Source organism: Ptychodera flava, chromosome 21 (assembly GCF_041260155.1).
Source record: "Ptychodera flava strain L36383 chromosome 21, AS_Pfla_20210202, whole genome shotgun sequence".
Classification (NCBI taxonomy): domain Eukaryota; kingdom Metazoa; phylum Hemichordata; class Enteropneusta; family Ptychoderidae; genus Ptychodera; species Ptychodera flava.
The window spans coordinates 27,936,567-27,952,056 of record NC_091948.1 but is presented as its reverse complement, the minus strand read 5'-3'; the positions used below and the strand labels follow the sequence as shown (position 1 = coordinate 27,952,056).

The 15,490-nt window shown below is 37.9% G+C and overlaps 1 protein-coding gene across 1 annotated transcript in view; it reads left to right on the top strand.

The window, feature by feature from the left end:
- Nucleotides 1–5,389: 5,389 nt before the first annotated feature.
- LOC139121900 (semaphorin-2A-like) overlaps nt 5,390–15,490 on the top strand; it is a 33,959-nt gene continuing 23,858 nt past the window's right edge. Inside the window, exons 1-4 of the mRNA XM_070687193.1 lie at nt 5,390–5,583; nt 11,793–11,944; nt 12,717–12,871; nt 13,870–13,941. Coding sequence (XP_070543294.1) covers nt 11,833–11,944; nt 12,717–12,871; nt 13,870–13,941 — 339 coding nt within the window. The 5' untranslated portion in view covers nt 5,390–5,583; nt 11,793–11,832. The remainder of the gene's footprint in view (nt 5,584–11,792; nt 11,945–12,716; nt 12,872–13,869; nt 13,942–15,490) is intronic.

The following is a 15,490-nucleotide window of genomic DNA, read 5'->3' as shown; positions in this document are numbered from 1 at the left end:
ACTGACATACAAATTGAACAGATCGGGGCTTCAGGTGCCGCAAACGAAACTGTTCGTGCAAAAAGATGTTCTTGTGCAGTTTTTCAGCGGGCGGGCAAATTTAAAAACTGATCAGCGGGCGGGGAGGAAAAGTCAGTATTTACAGTGGGTTACGACGGGAGAGATTGACTCGTGTTATTTTTTCAAACTTTATTTATATGTGTTCTTGTACCGATTTTATCAAACTAATAATAATCACGCCGTAGCGTAGAACAGTGCAGGCTGTCATCCACAGCGTGTTCCGAGAGACAGAGTATCGACTAGTCTACAGTGGAGTCACTCGACTTGCGCAATACCAGCGCACACATGATTATTTCGGAGATTTTTACTTTTAGTCAAACTTTCGATGTCTGACCTCATATAGCAAAAATTGCTAGTTTCAGCACTTCTAGAAGTTGAGCCGGTTTGTTCTACGTTCAGTGTTGAGGTCCAGCTAGCAGCTGTGGAGTCTGCGGGTAAATTGATAAGTTTAGACAACAGCACAAAAGAATCATTTGTGAACCCTCGCAATTCACGTTTGACGTAATTTAGTTTTTGTGTTATATTTAAAGAAAAAAAAGGCATGAAAGGTAAAAAAACACAAAAAAACACATCCATCTTTAACTCCTTTTTCAACTTACAAAGTGAGCGAAATAAATTTATTAATTTGAACATGTGACTTCGTGGCTAAGTATGTTTCATAAGTTTACGCAATTTGCCATTGATAGTATTGTTTTTGAGAAGGTTGTGAAAAAAATCAACTCTCAAAAATGAGTCAAAGCTTTGGTAAATTTGACAAAACAGACATAAATATTTTATCTCTTACTTATTTAAAAATATGATCTACAGTACGATGATTTTATTATGTAAAATGTGCTTAGCCCCGAAAAGATTTGTTAGTCTCGATTTTTTTTTTGTCATCTCAAAAGAACGTTTGCACGCCATGAGAGAAAATGCCGAGAGAGTTTGACCGGTTGACCTCGCTGTTAATTTTATGCAGGAAATTACAATAACAATGCTTGGTCGAATGACGTATTGCCTTGAGGGCGGGATAGCTAGTGGTATAGGGGGAGGAGTACCTTCAAGATAGTGATAAGTGGTGCGGATTACCGTCGCCTAGGTGTCTGGCGTATACGCGTGCCAAAAGACACCTATGGTTGATTTTCGGTTGACCAGTCTGATGGCACAGTTGCAAATACGTGAACTGAACTATTCTGTATTTTGTTACTGTTTGTCAGTGATTTGTCAATTACTGTTTGTCAGTGATTTTATATGGCAAGAGCCATCTTCGGCATCCAAAAACCATTTTTTGGCTTTTTATGTCTACCCGTTTTGTTAATGTTGTTGATGATGACTTATTGTTGGTGGTAGCGGTGGCGGTATTGCTGTTTTTATCCCTGAAGTTATTGGTTTTATAGTTCTGGTGTCAAACTTCGAATAAATTGCCAAGTACCTTGACCAAAAACTAAGTGCCCGATATTGATATGCGTCATAAGGTAACAAGTGAGAACGGCCCCACGCCTCGTCCGAGAAAACGGCCCCTCGGTAGCACGTGAATCGTCGCGATGACAAAGCCTGCTTGTACCAGGCAAACGAATTTCAATAAAACAGTAATAGCAAAAAGCGAAGCCGTAGCTGCACAGACTATTCTGTGTTCGATGACAAGAAAGTAATCAATCGAGTATGCAAAATACACGTGTAGCTTAGTTTTGACAGCGATCCCTGGCGACAGGGCTCTGGTGCGGAGACACAAAGCTCGCTTTGGTTTACTTGATCTAGCGTCTTTCCCCGCTGTGCCACCCACATAAAATATAATTATTAAGATGAATGTTTGGATACAAATCTAAGTTTTCAAGGGTCGGATGGGAGGCTTTCATTTCGTAGTGAGGCGGGTTAAGTTGCGTTGCCAAACTTTATTGTGAGGCCGTTTTTGGTGTGTGGCCGTCCCCGTCTCGGGGCTGTTCTCGGAGCGGGGACGTTTTCTCTGGTTTTCCGTCAATGTTTTCCACCACGGACAAATGGTAACAACACTGGACAAAACCTGATTATATGCTTGTCAAACCAGTTTGTGTCAGTGCCGCCGGTCACGCGCACCACCCAAAAGTTTGACCGTCACTTAATATCGAACAGTATTCAAAGAAAACAGTCCTACTAATTACTGCCGTCCCTGCCCGTCATTCTTCTAGCAATGCCCGTCACGAAATTGGCCTTTTCAATACAGTAATAGGTCGATATCTTAATATTCCACAACATTTGTTTGTGATATAAACTTATAAATCATAGTCCAGGGCCCCCAAACCGCCGATCGATTTACGACCCGATAGTTATGCCGCTGACGCTGATATTCACCGTTGGTTGCCTGTGTGTGCGTACATGGACAGTCTGCATAGCCCTTGAATGTGCTCGGTTTTGATCAAACTTACAATTAAGGAGTATATATCAAAACAGATAAATGATTTATGTTTTCACATGGATTCACAAAAAGTTTCGCCCCGGTGTTCATTTTGGCCCTGGAATTCCATCTACCCACCCTTTGCAGAGTAGTAAGCTTATTGGGCAAGTAAACATGGATGCACCGGTGCGATTCAACGATCAACCTGTATATCGGATCGAAAGTCAAAAATTTTACGGCTCGGACTATGATTTTACAAGTGTATATAGAAAGTATAAGGCGCGGGGTATTATATATTGACTGATTACTGTAGCTATGATAGGCTACATTCAGGACGGGCAGCGACGGGCAGTAATTAGTAGGCAAAACAGGTGGTTTTCACCGTGGGCAGAACTCGGTGCAATGATACTGAACATTAATAGTAAGCCCGTCACCTTGAAGGTAATACTGTAAGTGAAACAAGGACTTCAAACGCACGATGATACAAACGACACCACAAGTGAAACGTACACACGCGTTCCTACGTTGTGCCCACCCGGGCCACGCGATTAAAATATGACTGATACTGCTGGATAGTGTTAATTGGGTCGGTAAACAGTCAACTAATAGTTTAATTGACTACCTGGGTGATTGGCAGGTCGTGTCCAACGACGCATATGCAAAGCAGGCCAAAAGACAAAAGCCCCCAAAGTTATTGACAGCTGGCCAGGGGTCACCATGAATACGTAATGAACCTTCACTACGCAGAAACTGCGTAGTCAAGCCCTTCTTAACCGGTCAAACTCTCTCGGCATTTTCCGGCATGCTGACACCTGAAAGTGCGCGCGCCCTCTCAGAAATTGTGCGACTAGAAATTAAAATTTACCATTGTAAAAGAAAATTTTCAGTTAAAAAATATTTTGTCAGTCGCTTAAGAAATTAAATCATCTTAAAAATAAAAGACTTCAATGTAAAATAAACGATTTTAACTCATTTCTTCAGAGTATTAAAATTTTATTTCGGGAAGAAAAAGATTTATGCAAAATGTTGAAATTTTAGTCTTGGAAAAAGGAAAGTTGGCCTTTGGAAATTAACTTTTTTCTCTGAAATCATCATTTCCCAAGCATTAGGATCGTGTTCTGAATAAATCACCGCTATTAACATAGCTTAGACTTTACTCTTCATAAAATACAATTAAAGGTCAGTCTTCAGAAATTAATGTTGTTTTTAAGTAATTAAACGTACTCTTGTAAAATGCGATGGGAAAGATTACTTTAAATGTTAAACTTTAATCGTTGTAAAGCATAACTTTTTAAAAGAATATAATATTTAAAAGAATTTTTAAGAATAAAATTATGCAAAATATGTTAGAAATGTTCCCTTAAACAATTACAGGGTTGTGTATGCCAAAATTAGGGTTGCGTCCACCAGAATTAGAGTTTTGTTATCGATATAAGTCGTGCCCATTAAAAGTAAAGTTTTACTTTGAAAATTAGAAAGTTTAGTCAGTCATAAATAGTGCTTTGTCCCTCACAATTACAGTTACGCCAAACAGAAAGTTAAGTTTGTTTTGGGAAAGTAAAATGTCATAGATATTAATATATTGTCAAGAAAATAAGAGAGTTTGTATTTCTCAGTAATAGGGGCCACCATATGAACGCATATGCGGCCACCTATGAGGCCGTAGTAAAATACGGTTATATAAATAATATATAAATATAAATTAAGGTTTTCTGACCATTTTTTCGAGCTTCATTATATTTCCGTTTGTGCGCATTTTACTTCTTGTTATATCTCACAGTTGACAACGAATAGAGCACCACCATGGCCAAAATAGTAATGATGTCTTCAAAGAATACTCAAGACACATCACAGTAAAATCGGAAGATCGCTCCTGAAGCAAAGAAACATTCAACCTGTCAATTGATGTTCGCTTTGAAAATTTGATTGATTTGCTCACAGAAAATGATGGATTTTTCGATTGCTAATCGGCCATTACAAGCATTTATGAAGTGCCAATCTTTTAATTTTTTGGCTCGCTGATTCCGGAGTTTCGTGACTGAATTGTGTGGAATTACGTGAAATGGCTGGATTCCGGCATTCCAAGGAAACTTCAGCGACATAAATGACACTACATTGTCATTATTATACACTCTGAATCTTCGAAACAACACAATGACTCGACATATATTTTACTGCAGGTAAAAACTGTAGGACAGATGCATTTTGTAAAATTTACCAGCCCTAAAAGGGCAAAGTTGTATCATGACAGACGTTGGGAAAAAAGGCAAAAAAAATAAAAAAAAAAACCAAAAAAACCCACAAAGACAACTAAGGATGCACTTTCGTCATAATTTGCAAAACTTTTTATGTCACCCTGCGTTATGATAGAAAATAGACGACAGTGAAATAAAATTCTTACCTCATGAGCCCCAATTATTGTCGATCTCAATAATCTGTAAATTGCACTATTCAAATAGCTTCCAATCCCCATGGATGGGAGAAGCGCTACGGCATATTGTGATTGCAAGTGGGTGTACAATGATATCACCTGTTTAAGTGAAAAATCGAAAAGCTTGAAACTCATTCAAGCTGTTCCGTCTTCAAACACACTAGCGATTACTGGTCAAACGCCATTGTGCTCCCTTTTGTCCATCAGTTTTAGAGTAACCTCCGTCCTATCATAATTTTAAGTGCCCCCTCCGCCATTCTTCCATTCCCCCGACTGCAAATAATGACGGCTCCTTTACAATGCGGTCTGTCCTACGGGCTGGCAAGGTCTTCTTGGATTTCACTTCAGTTGTAGGCCCTACTCCTTGCAGGTTGGCCCTACACTATTTATTTTGAACGCGGCTAGGCTAGACTACTCATGTGTGTTTGTCCTGTCGATGTGTGTGCTTGGGCGCCTCGCCGAGACATGGAATTTACGGCGCCCAATAAAACGACTATTTTTAGCTATATGCAATCATATTGTACAAAGCAAAGTTAAATAGACTCGACGAATTATGACCTTTGAGTTCGTGGGGCAGAAGTGACTATATTGTACCTACAGGGAAGTGGTTAGGATAAAACGAACTTTAGGTGTTCCGGACAAGAAGTTTGTGTTTCCCAACAGCCTGTCACTGGTGATTGCCTCATGGTGAAACGGTTGACGTTCGTTCTTGCCGAAAGGAGCTTGTAGTTGAAGATTGTTGGTAAGGTGTTCACACTACTCCCGTAAGGTCATGCTTATCAATATCACCTCTGTCTTGGCCCGGTGTCTTGGCCGATCTTGGTGCATGGAGGTAAAGCCTAATGGACGTGTTAGCGCCCATATTTTATATTTGTCTTTGTTTTTAATCCAGTCTGTGTGTGTGTGCGCGCGTCTATTTCTCTCTGCCTCTCGACTCACACACACACACACAGAGCACTGGGCGCAGTCTTGTAGTGTAATCGTGAATGACAAATTGTATATACCTCATCAATGCTTTAACGTTTGAATTACCTTGCAAGGACGTAGTTACTTCCCAATTCCTTTCACAACAAATTTTTCTGACATTTAGAAAAGCTAGCTTTAAATAGGCTTGATATAATATTATATGCCCCAACACGAAATTAAAACACAAAGCGTCCAGAACTCCGGCTGGGGATAGGCCAATTATGACACCTGGCGCCACAGGCGTGATATAAACTGGGTAGTTTTAATAGCATGAATAGTGTAGAGTTTATATGCTATGTTCCGACGTTTTGATACGTAGACTGTCCTCAAAGGTTTGAAACAGACTCACCCGGCCTGCAAATATAACTGCCCATTCTAGTCGAAAAGTAAACATAAATCCAACATTCAGTTACGTCTTTTGATGCGGAAGGCTCTCTGCTGTCCAAAAACACCCATGTCACGATATAATGAAAACTACAGAAGAAATCTGCCGTGTTTTGACAAAATCAGCGTTTCTGAGGGTAGTCTACGTATCAGAACGTCGGAACATAGCAAATAAAGTCTACACTATTCATGCTATCATAACCAGTTCTATAACATTACGTCAATTATCTAATGTCTATATATGCACAAGTGTAGCAAGTTTAGCATTGGAAAAATAATTCAGTTTTCTCATAGACTACCATGTATAGTTTATAACGTTTTCGGTGAAATTCCAAAATCAAATTTTTTGTACACATACGAGTTATGACCACCATATTCCAATCGAGTACATTTATGTCAATTACAAAATGTCTATAAATGCATAGATATTGCTAGCTTTGTATTGAAAAAGTATTAGACTACCATGTAATGTATAGTGAATCAACATGTCATTTAATCAAAATATCAACATTTTGTTCACACACACGCACTTTTTACCTGCCACTGCAAGCAAACTATACTTAGGCCTACATGAATCATCAATCTGTATGTAAATGTACAAATATAGATTGTTTTTTGTGGGAAAATGTTAATAGTTTGCTCAATAGACTCCCATGTATTATGATTTGATATTTTAGGATGAAACACAATATGAGCCTCATTTTGCCTTTTAATAGTTGCAAAAAATGGTGACCTCCCCAATAGGATGCTTGAAAAATTGCGACCCACCTGTAATTTCTGTCCAACTTTGAAGGGGATTTCAAAATTATAGCAAGTCAGAAGGAGAGTTTTGAATGTATTGTGAGTTTGTTAGGGGCGACTTGAAAAAAATTGAGAATCTTTTTCTGGATGCTATCACTCCCTCCAGTGGTATTTATATGTGCAGCTTTACTCAAGCAATGAGGGGGGGGGGGGGGGAATGAAATTTTGTCATCTTAAAGGGTCATCAAATTTTTGATGCAAATTGTCGGCTCACCCCGGCCATTCTAACTTAGCGCTCCCTAACTTCAACAACAAACTCTCATGCTTATTTTTATTACCATCAATGTTAGTCGCTGTCATTGTACTCCTCAGCGATAGCTCCTGCTGTACGCATAACGCGAACTTTGACCTTGTGTCCGTATTTGCGGGTACATTACGAGAATACGACGTGATATCGACCAAACTTAGTGTAATAACCCCTTTATTATACATGCATACTATGGTCATAATCACTTTCCTAGCGACGTTCCGAAATAAGCGACGAAATCGATAGAAAGCGACATTGCTTGCTCCTCGCTGTACTCATAGAAGAAAGCTGATTGCAAAAGAGTGATGGCAACTGTATCCCTTGCTGTTGTAACTTCACGGGAGGGGTTGTGGTTCACTTTCAGAGCGAACAATTTCAACATTTAGATGTTGACATAGGTTTTCACTATTTGAAGGACGTTTAGATTTCAGTTTAGTATGCCGATAGATGTAAAACATTGGCTTGAACGTTTAAGATGTCAATTTTTTGTGTGTAGTGAAAAATAAGCTAAACCCTTCACGAAAGTTACGAAGCCCGCAAAAATCGGGTCAAGTGTCTCAAAATCGAACTCGTGCCAGCATGCAGCATTCAACAACGAAGACTTGAAAGAGGGTGCTCGATATAGAGTGGCCGCGTGATTAATAGCAGCTCTACCGAATCAAAAACAATGCAATTTGTACAATACTAGTCAATTTGTACAATACTAGTCAGTTCATATCCGTCCCATAAGCCGAATTTACCATCTCAATTCTTATAAAGGACTTAGTGAGCGGATTAATCGAGAACGGCCAGTGTTCTGCCAACAACGTCGGCTGCCAACAACGGAGACAAATTAACATCTGCGCATACGTATAAGATGACGTCGCAAAGTTCCATCCATGCAGGCACATGGGCGCCATGCCAGGGCCGGAAGACCATAGTACGGTACGGGTAAATGTTGCTCCCCGTTTTGCTGCGCTGCATGTGAATCTTTTGGAAGTGTGAACAGACATTTTCATTTTTACAACAAAACACTACTTGATACAGAGCCTTACACGTTGTTAGTTCTGTTCAAGCCCCCTGTAGTCAAGCAACAATTATGGTAAGCATGTTTTAGCATTGCTGATATTTCCAGGTTCGGTAATGTTAAAACTTTTACTTCAAGAGCGAAACGTTATTTTATGGGATATTCCAAAAAGTCCTTTCGATGTTTAAATGCAACAACGTGCAAATAATATGGATAATATAATATCTAGCCAATAGAAATACATTTTGTAAAACAATCGCTACAAACAGCCATCATATCTTTGCAGTAAATAGCTGAAAACGACAAATCAGGAAGGGAGGGACAGGGAGCGTCAACAAGTCACTTTCTGTGCAGACACTAGTGCAGTAGTGTCCTGTTATCGGCAGGCTACATTGTCGGTAGCTGTGGTCTGACGGGAGCGTCCGGTGACATGCAAAATTTACTCTACTCAATAGAACTTATATTTGTTTTCATTATCAATTCGGATTTTCGGTGAAAAGCTTGAAAAACTAAACTTGAACTGCAATGAAACTTTAATTCACAAATAAAGTTTCGCAGGAGCTTTATTGTGTTTAATTTCGCTTGGGTAAACGTTATTATTTTTGTTTCTGTCGTCCCATCTTGTGAAAAATATTAACATTGTACATATTAGCTCGAAGCAGACGGCAGCAAACATTAAGCTGTAAATGATTTGTTGTTAAATAAAACAAATATTTCAATCGGTGCGGGGTTTACATATCTTGGAATGTCTTGTCTGCAGGCTACGTTTTTGGCAGGGTAACACTGCCAACAACGTAGCCTGCCGACAACGGTGACATGCATGACATCCATCATGACAATTTGATTTCACAACTGTTGTTCCCAAAGAAGCAAATTAAAGAAGCTATTCTTCCTTTCGTTCCCCTAGCCGGGACACACGAAATATAAGTTAACTGTCTACTCAATGAATCGGCACTAGAACTGTCTTATATTAACTATTACAAAAATAATTATTACATAATAAAATAACCAACTCCTGTCGGCAGGGAACCTAGATAAGACCAAGATTATGATATTCAATAAAGATTGGAGAAGAGCAAAGGGAGAAAGATAGTGTTACGCACCTATACGAGTTTGTTACAAAATACCCCCTTTTAAGCTGCCACTGTAACTATATTCAGTCATTTGCTAGACTTAGATGTTCATGCCATTCTTTCGCAATTGAAAAGAGACCGCGACATCTAGGCATTGACCACATTCATAGACGATTGAGTATTAAATTTTTGTAAATCATGAGATATTGAAGACGAATATCACCTTTTAGTAATATGTCCACTTAACGCAAGTTCAAGGAATGAATATTTACCACCCAAGAGTTTTGCTGTCCAGAACCTTCATAAATTCAAAAGACTTATGGATTCATAAGATAGACATACAAATTTCTTTGTTTTGGGGAAAGATCATCTTCTCCGAAAACACTTGTCCAGTCACTTTAACATTTGGTATGCAGGATATTTTTTTTCTCTTTGGTCAAAAAGTATTCTTCTTTAAAATTGCTGGTGCAATTGATTTAGAACTTGATATTGAGGTTCCTAGAGCTTGCATCAGTCAGTGGTTTTTCATGTTTTCGTTAAATTTGCATATTTGTATTTTTAGGGAATGTTTTCCATTTTTGGTGAATTTTATTTTGGTAAAATCCCGCTGTCTGATAGCTTTGATATTTGATTAACAGGTTCCTAGGGATAATCTTAATGTGATATCTTGAAATTATGATGAAATCTGCAATTTTGTATTTTTGGACCAACTTTTGCCATTTTTGTAAAAAAATCTGTTTTTCAAAAAGTGCTCGTCTGATAGCTTTATTATTTGGTAGCCATGTTCCTAGGTATAGTCTTACAATGATATATTCAAATTATGACGAAATCTTAACTTTTGTCTTTGCAGCTATTTTTGCAATTTTTATCGGGCTATCCAGAAGTGGACTATTAGAGATTTCCACTTTATTCATCAACAAAGTTGTCACATATAGTTACCCATCACTCAACACAGCAAAGCTCTATCAAATGCTAGGTCGCAAGTAGTTCCGGTTACAGAGAAATATGTTTCATATGAGTACTCTCTAAATAATAGGAGAATGTCTATACAGGCATAGCATGTATGATAAAGGATTATATTATTTGATTGCCATGCCCTCCTGCCTACATTCCACCATAAATCTGCGGCTGGAAGGCAAGCAAGAGCACAAGGGGGATTGAGCGACTTTAGTTCAAAAGTATACATTCAATCTCTGACTAGTATTTGACAGTTTATTCTGCCGGCCAGTCTTATAGTCCACCCATTATGATGAACCTTGTTCACACTAGCCAGAGGGGTATCAAGATCGAAGTCCCTTCGCAACCGTACGTGTGATAAAATGCTGTATACACGTAGGGAAAAGAAGTATGTGTTTCCGGCAACCCGACTTACCCCAGGACGCAAGACATATTTTGAGCATTTTCAAAAATGTCAAAGTTAATTTTTCTAAATTTTACCATATTTTGTTGGTCTCAGCAAACAAAAAGAACCAAATATAAACTGAAAATGCTCACGTGATGACGACGCTTAAAAAAGTTGGCGAAGTAGTCAGCGAAATCAGCTTATCATCGAGTTCAACCCATATATGTCAGACCCACTACACGGCTCAATCTCTAGGTACCCATGATGCAATGCTACATCAAATATAAATAGGCCTACTTGGAGCGTACAGGTATTTCATAGACGATGCATCAAAATGTGTTAAAATACACTTGAAGTTATTATTATAAGTTAAAGGTTGTATAAGCTATTAAGTATCATACACACACTCACTCAGGCCTGCCAAATCTACCAAGTGTGAGCAAAGTGTTATTGACGCTACTTTTATTTGGAATTGGTGACCCATGCGGCAAAGGTCCCAAGTGAATGAAAATTTCAATTTTGGTGCAATGTAAAGTTGCTTGTATGACCTGAATATTTTACGTAATTTGGACTTCAGGAACAACAAAAACAGACATATAAAAAGGGATTTGAGCTTATGACTAAGAATGTTGTGTTTTGACCACATTGTCGTAAATGGTCTTTAAATGTCGTAACCTGCTGGCAATGTATACATTTGCTAATCATTGAGTCAGACAGTCACGAATAGTTGCATCTGATGCTGGATCCCTGAAGCTGTCAGAGGATGAGGATGGTGCTTACTTAACGTTGCAGTTGACATATGTCCCCTGTTGACTATTGGAAATGCTTTTCTGTGAACCAAGAAGATCTGGATGTGGCACACTTAATCATGTCTACAAACTTTATGCCTGTCGGTGCTACTTACTTTAAAAGCACAGGTGCTGCTCTGACTGTACATGTAAGATCAGCAATAAATGCAAAAAGCATTCAAAAAAGTTTGACAAATTAATCTCTATAATGTCAACTTACTACGACGGAAAAAAATTCAAAATTGATTCACAGAATAATCTAAACACTAGTTTCTTGATCATGTCATGACATTGCAACTCTGTTCTTAGGCTAGGAAGTTAACCTTTCCTATTTGATCTTTCAGGGGGATCACCGAAGTGAAAACACCATTGTATAGAGCAACAATGGAAAGCAGAAGATTTTCTGGATATCTGCTTTTGATTTTTTGGATGCTTTTTGTGACTGCATTCCAGCATACCTTTGGCTACGTCAGAGAAGCAGATGTTCCTTTTGAGAGTAGGTATAGTCATGTCAATGTTTAAGTTTTGGCTATGTTACTATGTGTGTGTGTGGGTGTGTGGGTGAGAGAGAGAGAGAGAGAGAGAGAGAGAGAGAGAGAGAGAGAGAGAGAGAGAGAGAGAGAGGTCTGAGCGCAAAGAGAGAAATTCTGATTTCTTCAGATGTGAACTTTAATCATATCATTTGGATATGTCTGGCCATGTGTTTGGCGGCATTTATAGAATACGGAAACAGGGAATACATATGGAATCATGGAACAACGTGGGAAATAGTGTCACTGGGAATGAGCAATGGTCCATGTCTGTAGTGCAAATATATTCCCCATGTCTGTAGTGCAAATATATTCCCCCCTCCATGCAGTTTCTGTTTGTTGTGTGCATGATTACATGTTTCCCTGTTCCATGTTTGTGGTAATTCCACCCGACCCTGTAACCTAATGTTACGTTAATTTCTTTCTCTCATGATTTCACAATGGCAGCAAATGTGATTCAGCATTTACTACTCATATATCTTGTGTGCAAATGGCTGCCAACTGGTGCTGTTGATGAGAATAAACCAATATGTTAAAAAATAATATAAAATTAATATGATAAACATGTACATGACATAGCGTCTTTGGACAATTAGAGGTCAAAGGTCAATCATCTTCCCTGTCTGAGGGACATCTCTGAGTCAGTCTCTCCCTAAACTGCATGGAAAAATTTTACAAAAATAAATGCGAGTACTAGAGTAAGAGTAATGTAAGAGTTTCTTATTTTTGCCAATACAGATGCAGGAATAAAAGTATTTTCTGACCCACTTGCTGAATCTTATAATGTGCTGTATGTGGAGAATGAATACCTGTATATTGGAGCTGTGCATACACCACAGGTGGATGGACCTGGATATGTTTTCAAAGTCAACACAAATGACATAAGGGAAAGTGTAAGTACAAGAACTGAATGTACTAACCACTGAATCTTGTGAAAACACCTGATATTTAATATCCCTCTTGCACATGGTATATGTCTCCTTTATATGCCGCATGACATTATCAGACTTCTTCTTGTATAACCATGCATTATGTGTAAATCATCTCCATGTTTCACAAATTTTTCAAACAACTTAACTTTTTGCTATTATATAAAGTATTTTGTCTTAGGTTTTTATGATAAGTAAATATTGGGAACAATATAATGGTACCAGTTAAAATTAGCATTGATTTGCAATCAACGCAACCTAATCCAGTACAATTTAATTGCAGTACACCTGCCCTTTTTAAACACTGCTCTGACACCTAAAGAAATGATAAAGCGACCCTAGAACTACACTTACTTTTATAATTCCTATACAGAGCTATTATTCACCCATGGCAAATAGAAATGAGTTTGTTACACAGTATGTTTTAGTGCATTGATTAGTCTGAAATGTTGGCACAAATGTGCATGGGCAGATTGGCGCATGGCTGGTTTTGTAAGTAATTTGCTGCCTATTCAAGATGCTTCAAAAACTATAAATTCTCACGTTTCATCTTCTGAGTCCAAGAAACTGATTTTTCTGCATTTCATACAAGACAGTAGTATGTCATGACTGTATGAAAGACTTTACTGAAGTCACTAAAGAGACGTTTTGAACAGCTTTTGAAAGCTTTCCTCAAAATATTCCTTGGCAGAACAGGGTATAAATTTGTAACTGACAGCGCCACCACACGGCTACAAATGACCTTTACAGGGTAGCCAATCATGTAACTCGTTCCTTTGTAACTGAACTTTACACTTCTTAATGACAACACCTTCCAGCGACCTTGAGGAACATGTATCACTGGTGTTTTTTTCCAACCAAAATTTGACCCACAATCAAAGAAAGGAGCAAAACCTCATTTTTATTTGCACCAGACAATACTCTATCACTGGATAACTGTGTTGATTTTATATTTTCTGCAGATTAATAAAGCAACATTGTCAATCAAAGATGACGACAGCAAAGGCGTTATTCATTGCAGAAACATTACAACAGTAAGTATTTTTTGTCATCAGTAGATGAGATTCCTTAATTCAGACTTTGGTTGTGTTGGTTGTTTGTATTACATAGTGAGGTATTGTGTGTTTACGCTGTCATTTAATGTAGCTTGAGCCTCATGCCTGAAAGACCTAAACTTAATTTTGCTGAATCCAATGAAATTGTATAAATCATTTTCTTTCAAAATCAAAATTAAGCTACAGATCACCTTGCAGTCATGATGGTAAATGTTAAAACAAATGACATAAATTTACCAAATTTTGGCAGTTATGTAAATGGCATTCTATGCAGAAAAATTAAATATTAGATTTTCACTAAAACAAGACAGTGAAAAACTTAATATACCTTATCAGTTTCAAAATGAATGGACAAAACAAGTAGATCAGAAAAGTATTGTAACATCAGAAAGTACCCAAACAGTGTTGTGGGTGCAATAGCACATTAAAATTAAAATAGTCCTAAAATTTCTACCATCAAGATGCCGAATGTGTATAAAATTCCAGAATATTGATAATGATCCTTTTTCCTATACAAAGTATTACTTGTTCCTTAACAAATAACTATCCATAGCTTGCGCCAATGCTCCGATGAACTATGGAAAAACATGTCTCAGTGATTAGCTGTGATTAGCTGTGATTTGTCAGTTCTGTTGACAAAAAAGTCAAAACAATTATAATAGCTACAAACGTGTCAATATATATTCTCAAAACTTTACCAAATATAAATGGTGCGCTCTGTCCATAAGCAAACTCAATATTAGAGACTTTGTACACTAAAAAAATTACGATGCTGTTTGTACTTAGTGGGCAAGCCAGAAAAAAAGACCATGCAAGCCAGCTCTTAAACTCACTCAAATTTACAAATAAATCACCACAAAAAATTGTTTCTTAAGCTTATGTACTGATTTCACATATTTTTGACCTGACTTCATAATTTGGAGGGGAAAGTGAATCTATTCTTATTTGCCCTTCCACCAGCATGTTCAAGAACATGCCCATGCAACTCGGGAAATGCCGCTCCTAAATGCCTACAATATTTCAAGCCTTTCACTGCTCTTTCCTCACCACTGACACCACTTAATCTTACCTAAAATTGTATTAACCACAGCATTGTCTGAGCCCTCTACAGTCTCCAAAGCAAGAATGTTCTTACTGCCCACTGTAAATACTGTTGTTTTCCTTTTCCACGGTAAAAAATTGCTTGTGCTTCCCACCCACTGATTAGTTTAAATTTGCCAACCTGCTCAAGAAGTGCCCAAATACACCTTCTGTGTGCAGATATGCAATTGATTAAAGAGCTTGTTTTGTTAAAATGAAAGTACAAGTCCCAAAATTATGCAAATGGGTAAGAAAATGTGAACAGGTTATGATGACTTTGATTTTTAATTAATAGAAGTATACGCAAATTTTTAATTTCATGCACTCATCAGTAAGAAGTATGCAATTTTTTAATATTTCCTGGTAATATCCTGTTATTTTTATCATTTGAATAATATTTACAACTTGGCTTTAAGGATCACACAGATTTTCTTACACGTACCATATA